The 17,841-nt window shown below is 53.8% G+C and overlaps 1 protein-coding gene across 1 annotated transcript in view; it reads right to left on the bottom strand.

The window, feature by feature from the left end:
• The window catches only part of CD99L2 (CD99 molecule like 2), a 39,961-nt gene extending 25,332 nt beyond the window's left edge, over positions 1–14,629 (bottom strand). Inside the window, exon 1 of the mRNA XM_074600671.1 lies at positions 14,505–14,629. Within this exon, the coding sequence (XP_074456772.1) occupies positions 14,505–14,562 (58 nt within the window). The 5' untranslated portion in view covers positions 14,563–14,629. The remainder of the gene's footprint in view (positions 1–14,504) is intronic.
• Positions 14,630–17,841: the final 3,212 nt, after the last annotated feature.

The raw sequence follows: 17,841 nt of genomic DNA, 5'->3' as shown, positions 1-17,841 counted from the left end.
CGGGGTCCTGCACACCCCGACGTTTCACCTCCCCTGTAGGACATACCCATGCTGCCTGCGACCTGCTACCGGACTATAAAACCACTGATATGCAAAATCATCCACCACTGGTTGCTCAGTGCCGGGGAGCAGTACGGGATCTTTGATGGGGCCGATGACTAGGCTAGTTTGGGGTTTTTTTCCCCACCCTTGCACTGGGCCCTTGGCAGAACTCTTGCCTCTGGCTGCTGGGAGCAAACACACTTTTAAGCATTGGAGCAGGCTGCCCAGGGAAGTGGTTGAGTTGCCATCCCTGGAGGTACTTAAAAGACAGGTAGACGTAGTGCCTAGTGAGATGGTTTCATGATGGTTTTTGTGAGTGTTAGGTTGATGGCTGGACTCGATGATCTGAAAGGTCCCTTCCAACCGAGGCGATTCTATGAATCTATGATTCTATGACAAGAAATGGCCTCAAGTTGCGCCAGGGCAGGTTTAGATTGGGTATTAGGAAAAATTTCTTCACTGAAAGGGTTATCAAACATTGGAACAGGCTGCCCAGAGAAGTGGTGGAATTGTCATCCCTGGAGGTCTTTAAAAGACGTGTAGACGTGGTGCCGAGGGACAGGGTTTAGTGGTGGTTTTGGCAGCGTTAGGTTGATGGTTGGACTCAGAGATCTTAAAGGTTCCTTCCAACCAAAACGATTCTGTGATGGTGTGATTCTATCCCCAGGGGTGGCTGGGAGGCAATTCAAGCCCCATGTGCCAGCTGGCCAAGGACACTGGAGCATCCGCAGGCCTGCAGGTCTATGGGGGGCGGGGGGGAAATGGGCAAACGAGACGGGTTTTCCGTATTTTTTTTTTAATATGACAATCAAAAGAAACTGAGCCGGGTCATCTCATGGTACCTAAGATGAATCCCCCGATGCCAGAGGGGGAGGTGGGGGGGACTCCAAGGTGGCAGCTGCGCCGGGTGGAGGCTGTAAAGGCTGTAAAACAGAGGTGAGAGTGATGGCCGAGCCGGCGCCACAGGCTCCCCCCGCCTCTCGCCGAGTCCCCTCGCCTTGCCGGGGGTACTTTTAATCAGAGCTAGCTGCTCTTTGAAGGTAGAAGGGTTTTGTGCCTTTAATGTATTCTCTCCTCATTATTTTCTGTAGCAGGCAGCTCAAACGCGCAATTGTACTCGTCAGCTTTTTAGGTTTTACAATTATATATATATTCTAATTAAGCCCCACTGTTTGACAAAGCTTGAATTACAGTATCATAATTCACACCCAGTACATTGCTAGGCCGTCTGCAGCACTCAGAGTGAGGTGTATTCCATTTTTAGTGCCAGCCCACGGATCTCTTTGTGCAATATATATGTGTTTAGCTTCCCTGGGAATTGAGAGCCCGCGACGGTACGAGATTGACAGCCCGGGAGATTATGGGAGAATGCAAAGCAGGTACAAGGGCGGCGGAAAGTAATTCAAACTCCCTGACTTTTGTACATCTACCTTAGCAGCGATGCGACGGGCAGCGGGTGGGAGAGACGGAGGACAGCGTGCCAAGGTAACCCAAAGCACCAGGGTCTCCCCAGTGACCAACCTCGTCTTTTTGACTCTGAGTTACGGTGTTGGCACTCACAGGCGGTTCCCTGTCCACGGCACCCACAGCCGCGCTGGCACCTCTGCGGGTTGCTAGGGATGGAGGGTTTCTAGATGCAGGGCTGTGCTGTGCTGCCAGTGCTGGACTGCATCCTCGCAGCGGCGTTTCCCAACGTCTCAGCAAAGATGCAGCCCCAAAGGTCTGCAGGGAGCAAAAGGCTGCTCCTCCGTGGGTGCAGGTCTGCTCTGCAGCAGCTGGGGTGCCTCGGGGACCCGGGGTCCCTGGGGACCTCTCCTGGAGCAGCACAGACCAGAGCTCCAGACTGGCTGATGCTCTCCACCACCACTGCCTGGGCGCCGGCCCCAACCGCCTGCAAAACACGTGGCACATGTACTTGCAAGTGCCAAGTTGCTTACAAATCTTGAGTTCTTGCTGACTACTAAGACCAAAGCACAGTCCCATGTGCGTAGGGGGAGCAGAGCTCCTAGAAGCCTTACAGATGGTCTCTGGGATCAGCGCTGGTGGGTAAGGACAGCCTCGGAGCAGCTGTACTCCTCTCCAGAGACATGCCCGGGCTGTCTTCCCAACACAGATCTCCTCCTGAAGTTAGCCCTGCTTTGCAAAGCAGACCCTGAACTTCCTCCAGCTCTTCGGCCGCTGCCGGGACAGACAGACAGACAGACTGCCCAGGGACATCTCCTGCACAAACATCCCTGCCAGCAGCCCGGCAGGGAGAGGAGAAGCAGGGCTCAGCCGGGAAGTGACATGGGGGAGAAACTCAGCCCCCTGCACGCCCCGTGGCAGTGGGACCGACAGCTGACATCGGGGGTACATCACCCTGGCCCGGCCCACATCCAGGCGCGAGCAGGGGGACACAGCCCCCCGGCCGGGACGGCCCTGCTCCTCACCTGGGACGAGGCAACGCTGCCGCCCTCATTCTCCATTCCCAGCGAAACATTTTGATTTCCACAAGTACTAATCAAAATCACTCTTGATTATGGCAAAAACAACCTCTGCTGAATTTTTTTTTTTTTTTATGCAATTAACAAGGGTATATGGTAATTCCAAGCAATCTTGCTCTTGAGATTAAAGGAAAGCCTGCCAGGAAGCACATGAATAAAGCTGTAAGATGAGAATTTGCATAATGAAGACCTTCTCTTTGTGGAGGGACTAATGGTGGTTATGTTTGAAACCTATTAACGGAAATGCCTAAAAACCTCCGCAAAAATCAGCGCGTTGTTGCTGAGCCACCGTGAGCCACCATGACCCACACAGGCTCCGTCACCCCCACTGTCCCCAGCGCCACCGGGTCCCCCTGCTTCACAGCAGCCCTGGTTTTGACTTCTCCTCGGCTGGGGCAGGATGGGCAGCGTGAGCACTGCTGTCTGCAGCTCCGGGCAAGGCATCTGGGGCAGGTGGCACCCCCGATATGCTCAGCACCCGGCAACAGTGATGGAGGTGGCAAGGAAAACACAACCAGCAAAACCAGCTTGCAGCTGGTGGGCTCCAGGCTCCTCCTCAGCAGACACCGTGAGCACCACGATGGGGGGTTGGACCAGAAAGGCCACCATCCTGGTGGTCTGGGCAGGAGAAGGCAAGCCCTCGCTGGGAGCTCCCCCAGGCACTGAACGCTCGAGAGACACTGGTGTCCATCCACCCTGCGTCACGCTGAGGGCTGCGCCAAGGTCCCAATGCATCTTGTCCCCACCTCGGGTGGAAGAACAGACCTCCAGGTTGCTCCCAAAGCACCTGAAGAAGCAGTGCTGTCTCACACACCCCGCGGTGTCCCACAGCCCCGGGCAGCAGCCGGCGGCTCAGCCTCTGCCACCACGGCCGCACCGGGAGCTGCCGGGAGGTCACTTTGCAGAGACCAGACAAAAACACACAGGGAGGAGTTTCTCATCCCCTGCCATCTCACGCAGCCTTTCTCGCTCCTCCACAGCAAGATTTAGAACCCCAGAGGGAAGCGTCCTGGTGTCCTCTTTCCAACAGCCACATCTGGTAACCGGCTTGCAGAGAGCCTTGCACGGAGGCTGCACGGAAACCTCAAAAGCCGAGGACAGACACTGGCCGCTTCCTCCTGCATTTTGGCATGCGTGAAGAGACCTTTCTGCAGGGAGGATCTTTCCCACCAGGCTCTTCTTCCCCTAGCGCTGCCCTTCTTGGAGAAACGGCAGCTCCCACCGTCAAACCTACCAGCCTCCACCACCAAATCTACCAGCCTCCATTGCCAAACGGACCCAACCTCCGCCACCAGCCTCCATGACCACCCAGACGGCTCCCAAAGGGGCGGAAAGCACCCTCAAACTTGGAGGCATTTCTTCATGCTAAACTCTCATCCTAACTTTCTCCTTCTTCCCGACGTTTCTCTTTCACCTGCTCTCAGTCTCACCGATTCAAACCAGTGGTTATTACTGTATTCCCACATTTTGTTTACAAAACAAGACGAGAAAGGCTATTAGTGGAGCAGTTTGGTCCCTGCCCCTCGATTTTGCTTTTCAAACCAACGCGGGGCTGCCAGCTTAGAGGCTGCAGGAGCGTCCAAAGGGGTCTTCCTCCGCTCGCTTGGGGATTGAGACATGAGGGAGCAAATTTGCTGTCGGAGGGAAACAAAGCGTTTCCGCGCATTTGACTGCTCTGCTGGTGTCGGTGTCAGCCTGTCACCATGTTAAAGCTGCGAGCCGGGGGGGCTGCGAGTGCCAGCTGGCCCCGAGACACTGCGGCTCTGCTAGAGACGGGCTAATCCTGAGGGTGACGTACCCACAGGCAGCCACACGACATCTGTGCCCAGCCCAGGGACGCACACGAGGCGAGGGAGGGGGGAACAAGGGGCCCGTGCCATGTCACATCAGCCACTGCCACGCGATGTGACACAGGTCAGTGTAACAGCAGTGAGGGCACGGAGGAGCCCTGGTGCCCAGGGACCACCCAGTCCCTGCAGGCTGGCAGGGCACCAGCCCCAGCCCTGGTGCTTGTGGCACAGCGAGGGACCCTTGTGTGTCCTTTAATGCGGTTCCCACCCCACTCTTTGGGGACAACCCCAAGGAGGAGTATGGCTGCACAATGCCATGAACTCTATCCCCCCCAGTGGCAAGCTCCACGAAGGGACCGCCGAGGGCTTGATCTGCTGAATGTGTGATCTCCTGAAAGCCTGTGACTCCTGGGAGGCTGCAGAGCCTCAGGCTGGCCTGGAGCCCTCAGCTCCACGGGAGACCAGCAGCTCCTCGACTGGCTCGTGCACCCCAGGCTCCCCAAAAGCACGGGACAGAGCAGTACCGCCCCCCCCTGCCACCGGGCAGACGAACACCTCTGGGTGCTGGCAGCAACCCTCAACAGCTCGGAGTGAAAAGCAAAGCCCCGTCAAGGGCAGCACTACGGGAACTAGGAACGGCTCCACATCGGGGTTTCCCACAGGATGCCTTGGACCGGTGGCCACTGCACAGGCCCCCCCCCCATCTCTGGCTCCACAGAATCATCCTCTCTCTGACCCCTTGTGAAACAAACGTTTCACCAGGTCTTCTTCCACCCCAGGGTGGTTGGAAAGTGGGTAGCCCTGTTCAGGCGATAGAAGACGTCAATCGAAATGGTTTTCTTCAGTATCAGCACTCAAAGCTTTCAAGGTTTCCAAAGGGCTCTGACATCTCCGCGTGTAGAGCAGGTGACATTTTCTAAGCAACTTTAATAAGACAGTTGTTCTTTGAGGTTCGTGTCAAAGAGGTCTCTGCCGCAGCATTGCCAAAACCTGCTTTCAATTAGTCCCAGATCAATTGCACCAGGAGCGAAAGGCTGGAAGGTTTTGAGCACAAGTATTTAAGGTTCCTCCCTTTCTGGGGAGCGCCTCAGCCCAGCTGTACCTGCGAGGAGGATGGGATGATGTCCAGCTTTCCATGCCTGGGTTCGGTACAGGGACATTGTGGCCAAGGGCTAATGAGGGCAGGGGGAGCTCAGCCTGTCCCAGCCCCCCCGGGCTCCGCTGCTGAGCCTAGCGAGCAAATCTCTGACCCTCTCTGGGAAAACGCCTCAGGTAACCCTCGATAATTCAAAGGTGCATCTGATGGGAAAGGGAGTTGTTTCTTCTTATCGCTCTTTTGCTCTTTGTTTGGTTTGGGTTTTTTTAAAGAAGAATGCTTTATTATACCTAAAGGGGGAAAGGATGTGGACGGCGTAATTTTTTTATTCCCAGACCCCAACCACTTTGCAAGTGGCAGAGTTTGCACTTGCGTTTGCATTTTCCCCTTGCAAGTTTGCAAGGGGAAATTAGCACTGATGCTGCTGCTTGGGATAGGGAATGGTTAAAGGTGACTTTCTCAGGTTACAGAAGATCCAACAGTGTGTCACCCAGGACTCGGGTTGGCTCCCCTCCAGATGCAGTGTGCCGGGGTCTGCCAGAGAACCAGATTACCCTTCCTGCAGGTAGGGAAGGGGAGAGGCGGGGATGCTGTGACCTTGCTCCCGAGCAGGGACCAGCCTGGTGTCCCCACAGCAGAGGGGACGGATGGCCATGGCCCTTTGCGGGGATGCTGAGAGCCAGCCCTGCCAGGGAAGGGCAGGCCAGGAGCAGGAGGCAGGATCTGAGCTGGAACCACTTTGGAGGCAGCGTCACCTGTATCCCGGTGCGCTGCCCCTGCCCTTCGCCCAGCCCAGCCTCACCAGGCACAGGGTGGGAAACACGGACCCCAACTCGGTTTGTGATCCCTAGGGATGGTCTGAAAACACAGCAAGTTCCTTTTCCTTCTATGTCTGTGGCTGCAGGGCTGAAAATTGGGGTGCTTTCATGTTTTCCTGCCTGCTGTCCACTCAGAAAGATTATGAGGTACGTTCACATTAGCCACTTGATTTCTGCTTCCATGTTAAGCAATGACTATGAATTTGCCTAGGGCCAAAGACGTCTGTTTATCAACCAGACAACAAATTGTGGCATGAAAGCATTTTGTTCATAACCCAGCGCGGAACAACTGATGACAAAGCCAGCGATGCAGGAGCCCAAAGAAAACTGAAGCGGGAGATTAAATGCTTATCACCTGATTCCCGACGGAAAGAGATTGCTCTCATCAGACAAAGATCAAGAGAAGATGCTGTAGTTAAAAGTAGGTAAATACAGAATTACACGGTAAAAATGCTGGTTCATCACTTGGGATGTGCTGCTCCTGCCGTACCATGCTATTAACAATCGGAAGCCAAGCGATAGTGGGAATGATGACTCGGGCGATGCTGGCAGATGGAGCACGGCCCTGGGAAAGCACAGGGGGTCGCAGCCCTCTCCGCTGGCTGGAGACATTTGTCTGTCCCTGTCACCACAGCCTGCAACGCAGGGCTCCTGGCCGGCGGCCGCGGTGCAGTGCCCACCGCTGCCTGCTGGCCTGTCCATGGCACCTCGCCGGGCAAGTACTGGGGATTTGGATGGGGAGGATCCATAGTTTAGGATCCAGCCTCTGCTGCTCGCTGTCTGCAGACACACAGGGCTGGCCTGGCCACGCTCCCGCTCCCCGATGGTTTTGGTGAGGTGGCTCCGCTGCTCCCCAGAGCATCACAGACCCAGGCAGTGCTGCCAAGGGACCACTCTATCCTGACATGGGAAGGGGCTTCCAGCACGGAGAGACAACAGGGTGGGGGGCTGCACCCCCCACAAGGAGGAAGCAGGGGCAGAGATGTGCTGGAAGTAATTCTGAGCAGCTGGAGCAGGAACTGGTGACGATTTTAGCCATGGCCAGCTGGGCCAGGCCACCCCCACCCAGCCCACCAGCTGTGAGACCATCCCTCTTGGCTCACCCACGGCAAGGGGAGCTGCTGGTCGAGCCTGTGATGGGAAGCTGTGCCACATCCCTCAGCCTTTTGCACCGGCTCATTTTCAATAAGGTGGGTTTGGCTCCTTGCTTTCGTAGAGGAGTCCCCGGGGAAGCGGAGTTTGGGGTGTGCATCCAGCCCCTGCTGCTCCCCGTGCCCAGCACAGGCTGCGTCTGCAACTGGGGAGGTAAAGCCAGCTTCACCCGGGGCCTGCGCCTGCAGCCGGCTGGTGAGCACCCACTGCATTCCCATCACCTCCCAGATGTACTACTGGGAGGGAAAAGCAGAGCCCTCTGTTACGCAGGTGGGAAAGGTCTGTTGAAATACTTCTGCCAGGGGAAAAAAAGTGTTTCTGTTAAGTCAATGACAACTTATCAGGACAAATTCTGAAACTGTTTGTTACAGAATTTCAAGGTTTTTTTTTTAAAAAATTATTTAATGACTATAATTTAAAACGTCAATTTTTTTTTAAAGCTGTATAATCCTGAGATAAAACACTTCTGTAGAAGAAGGAGGTGCACAGCTACCTGGCTTTGCCTCCCATCACCAGGGGAACAGTTGCCTTTATAACCAAAGCACCGCTTGCTATTGATGTGGCATGAAATAATACAAACATAAAAACAGGAGCTCACTGAGTTCAAAGAGAAATCCACCAACAGGTCTCTCGCTCCCTCTGACCCTACTGGTGGAGGAAATAGCACCGATATTTACAAAACGAACTGTCTGTAAACTGTTGCTTTAATTCAAGTGTAAGGGCTCTGAGATTTCCTCTGCAAAAGTATCTGAACCATTCACTCGGTTAAGACCATCATTACAAAAGAGAACGAAGGAGAAGGAATATACCTTTTTTTCAAACATACATTTAACCTCACTTAAAAATGCTCTGTTTTCTGCATGAGGCCAAAGACATGTACTGGGACTTACGTGCGTTTTTAAGAACGCACACCAGCTCAAAGCTTAGTGCTGTCCTATGGATTTTTGGAAATAACAGATTCCAGTTTCCTGGCAAATAATTACACACAAACTGCATGGCATCCGCTCAGGGTCTCTTGACAGTGCGTGAGACGGTCTGTCACCAGCAGCAGTAGCTGATGCCCGGCGAGTGGGGCCAGGCTGAACACCCACCCCAGCTGAAGCACCTGGGTCAGAAAGCAGGGGTTTGCCTGGGGGCCAGGGGGATGCTCAGGGCAGGCCTGCACAGCTGGAAGCATCGCCCTGGATGCTTTGGCTTTGGGGGGCTGCGACCTCTTCAGCCCGGCGTTGTGTTGGGGAAAGGTTGCCTGGGGATTTTGCTGGCAAAAAGAACTTCCAGGGTGGGAAAACGTGCTGGGCAAGGGGGAAGTTTTGCCAATTCTTGGTCTTTGTACCTCTTCACAGCGTGAGAGCATACCCTGGGGTATGCTCAGGCTCTGTAGTGAAAACCACGCAAATTTCCGAGGGGAATGCTATGTACTGGATGGCAGGATGGGACTCTACGAGGTTTTTAGTCCAAACAAGGTAGATGGGGTCTGGTATTAGCTTTGCTCAGATTATATTGTCTGGACAGATGACTCAAGTCCTGCAGTATCCGGGACACCCGAACGGAGGTGGCTGGTCATCGTGGAGACACATGCTCCACCAGGCTGCTTGCTTTCACCCCATATAGGTCATACAGAGATCTGAGACAGAGACTTTTCCCTAAGCTCCTACCCCTAAAAGCATATGTTTGTCAGCAGACAACACTTTATGGTCACAGATTAATGTGCTGTTTGAAATTTTATCACATACCTAATGTCCCTCTTGCAGCACAAGCACCTTCTTTGTCACCCCAGCTGGGGCTGGAAACCTCCTCTGCTTGTTCAGCTCCTGCCTCCTCCCCTCCTGGAGCCCATGCTGGTTACCCCTGAACACCCGGCCAGGAGCGCATCCTTCTGAAGTGGGATTTCAGTAACGTTCTTCCAACTTTGACCCAACTTCTTCCAACCCCTTTCTACGCAGATTTCCTTCCGCACGGGCAAAGACAGCATTTCAAAGGGCAAGCAAAGTGCTGAGCAATTATTTCTCCCCAGCATCTTGTTTGCTGGAGACAACCCCGTGGCAGCCGCCCCTCGCCTGCGGAGCCTCCCAACAGCAGAACGATGCTGTTCGCAGCAACCATCCTCCCTGTCTGAGATGCTACCTCCAAAATCTTGCCAATGCCTCTGGTTTGGCTTTTCTACACACACATGCCGTGCCAGCACTAAATCCCTACAGCAGACCTGCCCCACTCCTTCCCTGAAGACACTGCTCGTGTGGTTGGGTATCTCAGGGACGAGGTGCTTGCGCTCAGCATCAGCTTTTCTGCCTGTGGCCTCACTACTCCAACCACAATGATTTTCTGAGTTTCTCAGGCAAGGTTGGAAAGCAATGAAAAAGGATTTTGGAGTGACTACAAGACAGTTTTGTAAATACGTATTAGCATTAACTTTATCCGCATCGCACCAGTAGGCTGAGCTTTCAGAAGATCAAAACCAAGCCTGACCCTGTGCGGCTCTGCTGAAATCCCTGCAAGTCTACAGAAAGCGTTTGCCCCTCGCTTTGCGATGGCTAATGTGCTCGTACTGGGGCTCTCCCTTTTCTTCTCAAAAGCGTCATTCACTCAGCAAACACTCTTGTGCTTGCATCCCGCATCACAGCTAGTGACTCCAGCATCTGGATCCCCAACTTTGAAGTTTCCTTTTCAAAAAAAGTCCTTTCATGTTCTGTGTTTTGATACGCCACGTTCATCTTCTCCCATTTTCCTCTATTCAAGTTCTTCCACCAGTTGTGAATTATATCAGTCAATCAGATTACAAAGGAATTATTGCAAAGGTTTTCTCTTTGCCATCAGTGCTATGTAGTTCATTAAACATATGTTTTGTTATTAAAGTGGCTTCAGAAGCGCTGTCTAATAAAACCCTAGTTTTTCCTTTAGTTAATTGTAAAGTCAATGCCTTAAACCTCCAGGAGGTATTTTTCCAAGGAGAAACAAATTTGTTTTTAAACTGAGCAGTCCTAAAAGTTTATTCTAGTCAACACTGGAGATCAATAGACTCTTCTGTTTTATGTGCTTTAAGGGCTGAAACGGTTGCAACAGATGTAAGGAAAAAAATTACACTTTTGTAGAGGGGAAAAAAGCCCAAGAGTTAAATGGCTGTTTCCAAGCATAGGTATCACTAGGCTGGTGGAAGAAAATTTCCAAAATCCAAGCAGAAGTATGGAAATTAATTATTTCCAAAGCTCTGTACATAAATATCTGGGCATGGTACATTTAATTAATGCATATTTGTTCAAAGATCAGAGATAATTTGTAAGAAAACCAATTTAACTTCTCCCACTTTATCATACGTGCTAAAGACCCTATCAAAGTAAAAATTATTCTTTAAATGTATTACTTTGACTCGCTGCTGATGCCTGGTAATTATAAATTTAGTAACACAATAATGTATTATAACAAAGATTTTTAGCGCAGGTAAACGCTTCACCCAACGCTGCCACCTCCTTCAGCTTCGGCAGCAATGCCAAACCAAGGCTTTCGCTTCTCCTCCAAATAATTCCTCCCTGCGACTCTCCCAGCACAACCGTGGCGACCGACCCTGGCAAGTGATGGGCACGGAGCCGGCGTGTCGCCCAGCACCGGCACCCCCTCTTCTGCCAGCTGTGTCCACCGCTGCCCGTGGCAAAGCAGAGCCCGGACACCTGGAAAAACATCTGGAAAAGAGCTGGCTCCTTTCTGCTTTCCCCGCGCTCTCGGCTGGGCACCGTTGTGCAGCGACTGTGCAGCGGAGCCGCCTGCAGTGACTGCAGCCATCTGTGCAACAGTTATAAATAGCTAATTATACTGTCTAATATTACTTTCACATTTAAGTAATTATTGTAATTGCTGGTGGGATATTGTAGTCACACTTGAGAGGAGAGGTGATCTGTGAGACGCTGTCTATTAAGACACGGGATGACAACGCGAAGAGCCGCCCGTCACTGCTGATTCTGCAACTTTGGAGGACGTGCCCAACCATTCTCATTGACCGTTTGTCACCATGAAGTTTTTCTTCACGCTTTTCTTGCCCAACATAGAGCATAAAATCTGGACGTACCCCTTCATGCCTGGCCTGCAAAAGGAAACCTTGCGCTCCCTGCAAGAACACTGGCCTCAGATGTCAAATTTGCCATCTTTCCGTGAAAACATATCAGTGCATTTCTCTACTGGATTACCACCAGAGCGGGGACAGGAGAGGGAAAAAACACAGCTGCAGAAAGTTCCTTGTTTGACTGTTTTCCTTATCCATTTGCACACACACACGGCTAACCCTGGATGACTCAAACATAACTAGTTTCTGGAAAAGCCACGGATCTGTGCATTTGAAATAACATGCAATGCGCTAGCATAGGGAACGCTCGCCTCCGGAAAGGCTTTGCAGGGCGTTTGGTTTCCTCCGCTACCTCAAAACACTGTAATGCTTCTGCCCCCCACTGCACTGCAGGAATACGCCGGAGTCTCACAGCTCTGGAAAACGGGCAATTCCTATTTCCAGCATCACACCCACCACCAGACGGGTCGCGAGGGCAGAAGACGCACAGCAGCTCGGATGCGGGGATGGATGCAGCATGGCTGTGTCCAACAGCCCACCGGGCACTGATGCGCACAGTCACATATGAAGGGAAACACAGTGGAATTTGACCAAAGAGAAACCCAAAACCTACCATATTTTTTCAATTAGAAAGTGGGGTTTTGTTCCTGCTTTACTGGACAGCCTCAGCCAAGATGCGCATTGTTCTTCTGTCAATGGTGGAGCTGGAGCTCAGCTGCAGGAATCACGCTAAGTACCAATTTTGGTGTCTAGTTTGCTGCTCTTGATAATTTGTAAGCCTCTGAGCTTGCAAGAGACCGGGCTGTCTGTGACCCACCATCGGCAGCGCTGGAAAGACTGTTTCAGAAGCAGCAGCCATAAAAAAAGCTAACGAATAGAGGCAATGAAGAAATTTGATTTCTGTTGCTGCTGTACTGAGGACCTGGGGTAGAAAACCCTGCCTCAGAAACCCCTGTCCTTATCGCCACCTGACATTTTCCTGTGGGCACGGGATGAGGGTGGGGAGGATGCTCTGGTACCCAAAGGGCCAGTTCCGTGCTTGGGTGGGGAAGGGCTCTCGGAGCCTCTCTCAGGGCACTGCAAAACTGCCCCAAAACCCTTGGGAGGGGGGCGGAGAAGGAGCAGGCACCCACCGCTGGGTCGGGAGAGCCGCTACGGAAATAAACACGGGGTGAGGAACCGGAGACCACGTGGAAAGGCTGAAGGCACGCACCGCTGTCTCATCTCTACGCGCCCAGTGTCGGCGGGGCTCTGCCCGGAGGAGGCTGCAAATGCAGAGCCCCCTTACCTTTATACAGTTATTTCTAGGAGAGGCAACTCAGAGCAGCTCAGACAGGAGCCAAATTTAATGTTGTTCAATTACCTGTGAAGCCCCGCACTGGCAGGAATGATTTATAAACGTTTTGGTGAAATTTGGTTTGATACAAACACAGCCAAGGGTATTTAAGAGCTGGATCCTGCAGCGCAGCGCCCCAAAATGAAACAGAATAGCGTTTTCCTTTGCCCACGCTGCAAACAACACAGAATGCAAACAGCTTTACTGCTGAATAATCAGATTTTTAAAATTATTATTTAAATCTAAAATCAGGGCTTTATGCCCAGCCTCTTAGCTCAGCCTGTCAAACTGATATCCACCGCTTAAAAACGTAGCCGCTACACTGGGAAGCACAGGCCACTCCGTACCACGCTGTTACCCTTCCAGGTGCACGAGCACGTAAGTACCTAACACAAACGGAGACTAATTCCAGGCTGACTCACGGCAAACCTAATCTCTTCCAGCAGCAAAAGCTGCTCGCAGCCCAGTTCACTCTTCGTTTTGATGCCAATATCCTCTAACCAGTCTGTGTTTGACAGGTACCTCCTAGCTAATACTGGATTTTTTTTTAGAAAAACCTTCCCAAGCCCTTTTACATAATTGCTGTCTATTTTGTCTGTGCAACCTTTAAGAGGACTTTTTTCCTATTCAAACAATCAGCTTTTTAAGAGGTTGGGTTTTTTTTTAAAGGAAACAATCAAAGAATTGTGGTAAACTTTGCATTGATTTTAATTCTCCCTTCCCCCCCAAAAAAGCATGTTTTTTTCCCCTATCTTCCTCGCTACTGTCCAGCTGGGACTGATTTCTGGGTTAGACTATTCTGATCTGCAGAAATAGCAGTGGGACTAAAAAAAGAGTGAGAATACAACCAGCAGGCCAAGAAATTTGGGTCAGACAGAGAATCTGCTAATCCAACAGCTCTGCAAGGAGAGAGACAAAACCAAACTCCTTTCCTGATGACTCCATGACTCCCTCTCTTTCGGATTATCCGAGACACGGGCTGCTACGGAGCTTTATACCTGCAGCACCGCACATTTTGGTTAAACATCATTGTGACACTTTGTCACAAAGAAGCGTACGCTGCATTCAGAGACGCTTTAATCACCACGATCACCATCTAATGACGGGATTAGAGCCATCATGTCTGTCAGATACCTGTGCAGGAGCATCCCCCAGCTGCCGAGCGGGGGGAGAGGGGACAGGCGCTGGCGGGGACGGTCAGAGCCCGCGGGTGGGGGGGACAAGGGGTGGCTGGGGGATGGCTTTGGCCGGGCCTGGCCCTGGCGCACAGGCTGGCGCCCCGCCATCTGCTGCGGTGCCGGGGTGCTCTGCGCAGGGTGGGGCCCCGGGGGGTGCACACACACACCCCCCCCCCCCAAGGGCGATCCGCTGGGCAGTGCATCCTCCCGGGAGCCCCTGCTAGGGACCCTCTCGGGGGTGCATCTCCCCGTGATCCCCCTCCCGGGGAAGGCTGCATGCTACCGAGGGGTCGCATCCAACCCGGGGAGCCCCCACGGCGGGGATGAGGGGGGGGCGGGCTGCAACCTCTGCGGGGTTTCCCCTCGGGGGTGACCCCCGGGAGGACGGGGAGGGACTGGGGGGTTCCGCCGTGCCTGGGCCGGGCCCGGCGCCGCGATCATGCGCAAACCGCCCCCCGCCGCGCCCCGCGGGGACACCCCCCTCCCTCCCCGATCCCCATCCTCCCGGGCCGCCCCCTCCCTCCGCCGCCCCGCCGAGCCGCGGCCCGGCCGCCCTACCTGCGCCCAGCAGCGCGGCCGAGGCGAGGAGGAACCCCAGGAGGCGGCGACCGGCCATGTCGCGGCGGGGCTGCGCGTCTGCCGCGGGCACGGCCGCCTGCCTCCGCCGGGGCGGGACGGGGCGGGACGGGGAGGGGCGGGCACCGCCACCGCCCCCCGCCCCCCGCCCCCGGCGGGTTGCTGAGCCCCGGCACCGGCCTGCAGCCTCCCGCCGGGTGTGTGCGCTGGGCTCGGTTCCGTATTTCCTCACCCAAAGTGGTGGTTGGGGGGGCGGAATCCGCGCTGCGGACAGCGATGAGGAGACGCGCAGGAAACCGGGGGCGGTTTGGGTTGCTGCTGCCTGGATGCGATGCTGCTGTAGCGGCTGGCGGGGGACGGGGGGGGGGAACGACCGGCGGGCAGCACCCCCCGGGGCTGTGGGGTCCGTGCGTGGCGGTGGGCAGCGCCCCCGAGGGCTGTAGGGGCTGCGTGTGGCGCTGGGGGACAGCAACAGCACCCCGGGGACTGCGGGAGCCGTGCGTGGCGGCTGGGGGGGGGGGGGGGGCAGCACCTCCGGGGATGCGGGAGCCGGTGTGTGCCGGCTGGAGGGCAGCGCCCCGGGGGCTGTGGGGGCCGTTTCTGCCGGCTGGGGGGCAGCGGTGGTGCCGGGATGGGGCGATGGTGCCGGGCGTGGGTGCTCTGCCCCGCTGCCGGGAAGGGACTCCGCAGAAGTGTAGGGCGGGGGGAGCTGCTGCAATTTCACCCTTTCATGCCAAGTTTTTAATGTGGAGGTTACGGAGCCATAGAAATGTTGGCTGGAAGCGACCTCTGGAGGTCTCTAGCTCAAACGCCCCCTCGGAGTGGGGCCCACGGGCAGCAGGTCACATCAGCCATGGCTTTGTCTGGTGGAGAGTTGAAAACCTCCAGGGATGCAGGCTCCCCCACCTCCCTGGGTGACCTGCAGCAGTGCTGCCCTACTGCGCAGTGGAGGAGATTCCCCTGGGTCCAGTCTGACCCTTCCACTGACCCTGACTGCTTCTTTGGGCATCACCCCCTGCTGTGTTGCCTGCCACTGCCAAGAAGAGTTTGGCTCTGTCATCTTAATAACTGCTCTTAAGTATCTGTAAGCTGTGATTAGATCTGCCCTCAGCCACCTCCTTGCCAAAGCAAAAAAGCTGCCCCTTGTAGTTCATGTGCACCAGGTGCTGGACCCTCTTCTCTACAGCTCTTAAATGGGGGGAGGGAATTGTTAATAATACAGTAAATATCATCTTTGTTGATATTTATAGGTTGTTTCACTACAGAAAAGGGGGTGAGGAAGCAGCCTGCATTTAGGAGGAATTCCTAAAGCTTTAGCAGGGACTGAAAGCCTGAAGAAGTGTCTGGGTTGTCCTAGTCCCACCCCACCTTACAGCAGTTGGGAGATACTGCTGTCACCGGCTGCTCCAGCCGAGCGTCAGGACTGCCTCGGGTGCAGACAGTCTTTTTTCCTTTTTGCCCTTGGTGGGAGCATCACTTGAAAAGGTAGTGAGCAAATAGACCATGGAGGAGTTACAGTCCTCTTTGGAAGTGCCCAGGTTGAAGGATGTGGCAGGGGAAGGGATGCTGTATTGCTGGTTTTCATCTATGGCCACGTAGAACATTGCAGGTTCCATGGTTCCCAGTGCCTTGCCTTCCACAAACCTGCGGGGGGGAAGGTCTCCAAACCCCACACCAGAGCGGGTTTCAGTAAATTGGTGTAGTTTGGCGTGCTCGTATCATCCCGTCGGAGTTGTGGACGCGTCTGTACTGTGCAATTCTCTCTGCTGCTGCAGCAGCTAACGGGAAGAACAGGGGTCCCAGGTTACAGAGGAGCTAAGCGGGAGAAGATGCGGTTCAGCTACTCTACAAAGCTATCCATGCATTCACAATATTGCCTCTCTTCCTATTTATACAAAGAAAAAAATCAGGATTACAGTCCCGTTTGAGTCAAACTAAAAGGAAACTAGCAGGGCAACATTTGTACCTTCCCACCCTGGTTCCCCAATAACCTCTCCATCAGCTATTTGCATTTCAATGCCTTTCCAAGCCTCTGGTAATTGTTGGGGGAGGAGGCGGGTAAAAAGGCTATTATATTAGAGTCAGATCAGCTTTAGCGAGCCCGAAGGCATGAGAGAGCATCGCAGCAGCTGATGCAACCCGTGACAGTATATTGTTTGCCGTGCCGTGCGAGCCCGGGGTGCGCACCAGTGCTTGTGAGCCGATTCATAATTACGCAGAAATGTATGAATGCAGCGTTTAATTGGCAGGCAGCAGCAGCAGCGCTGCGCTCCGAATCTGGAGGGAAAAGGGGGCGGGTACGACCCGCGAATTCACGTCGGAACGGCGCATCCCGGCTAAACCCGCCCACGCCCCGGGGTGCCGGCCCCGGGCGGCCGTGCCCCAGAGCTGTGCGACGGGCGCGGGTTGTGGCTTTAAGGGAGGCCGAGCCCAAGGCAGCTGGAGAGGCTGGGGACCGGCCAGGCGGTGACTCAGCGTCGCCTGACCTGTGCCCAGGAGCCCAGGCTATTCTTGCTTCGCGGTGTGTTTAAGGCGGGCAGCCCGGGCTTAAACCCTTCCAGTGGCTCCGCTGAGGACGTGCCCGTGCCGGGGCCGGAGCCGGAGCCTCGCACGCCTCGTGTTGTCCGGCAGCGCGGTGCCGTCTTCCCTTTGGATTGCTTTCCTCCAAGCTTGAGGGGGCTACGACCTTCATGTTTTCTTCTCTGGAGCTAGATTAAAGCTGTAATCTTAAAATAGCGGAAGACACAGCCATCAGAGAAACTTTCGGTGGGAAAATATACTTGCTTCCCATTATGTTTTAACAGGTATCATGCTTAACTTTTTTTTTTTTCCCTGCCTTTGAAAATCTGCTCCCTGGGCTTAGCACGCTCTTGTCTCTCTGAGCGAGGAGATGTTTAAAGGGAAGGGGAAATGCCGATTGGGAAAGGTAATGCTGGGTCAGACAAAAATCTGATTTAGAATCTTTTTCTTCCTAAATCTATTCAAATAATTTAGCAGGCTCAGAACATGTAATCCGTTAGATCTCAGAACCCCTCGCAGGCACTAATCAATTACCCTTGATAAGTGATGGACACATAAAAAGCATCAATTTAGCTGCTACTGAAGTGCTGCTGTTTTAAAAGCAGAATGAGCTGTCATGTAGCAATGCATAGCCTTGTCACACAGTTATCCGTGATGGAAAATGAAAATACTATACACAATTTCAAATGAGTAATTTCAGAGGCTGAATTACATTTCCACCTGTGCCCATCTCCCGCCTGAGGTATTGTTGTTTTATGGCCCTGTTTCCAAATGCAACGATTCTTTCTTAAGTAAAAAA

Source organism: Larus michahellis, chromosome 9 (genome assembly GCF_964199755.1).
Source record: "Larus michahellis chromosome 9, bLarMic1.1, whole genome shotgun sequence".
Lineage (NCBI taxonomy): Eukaryota > Metazoa > Chordata > Aves > Charadriiformes > Laridae > Larus > Larus michahellis.
This window is presented reverse-complemented; position numbering and strand designations above follow the sequence as displayed.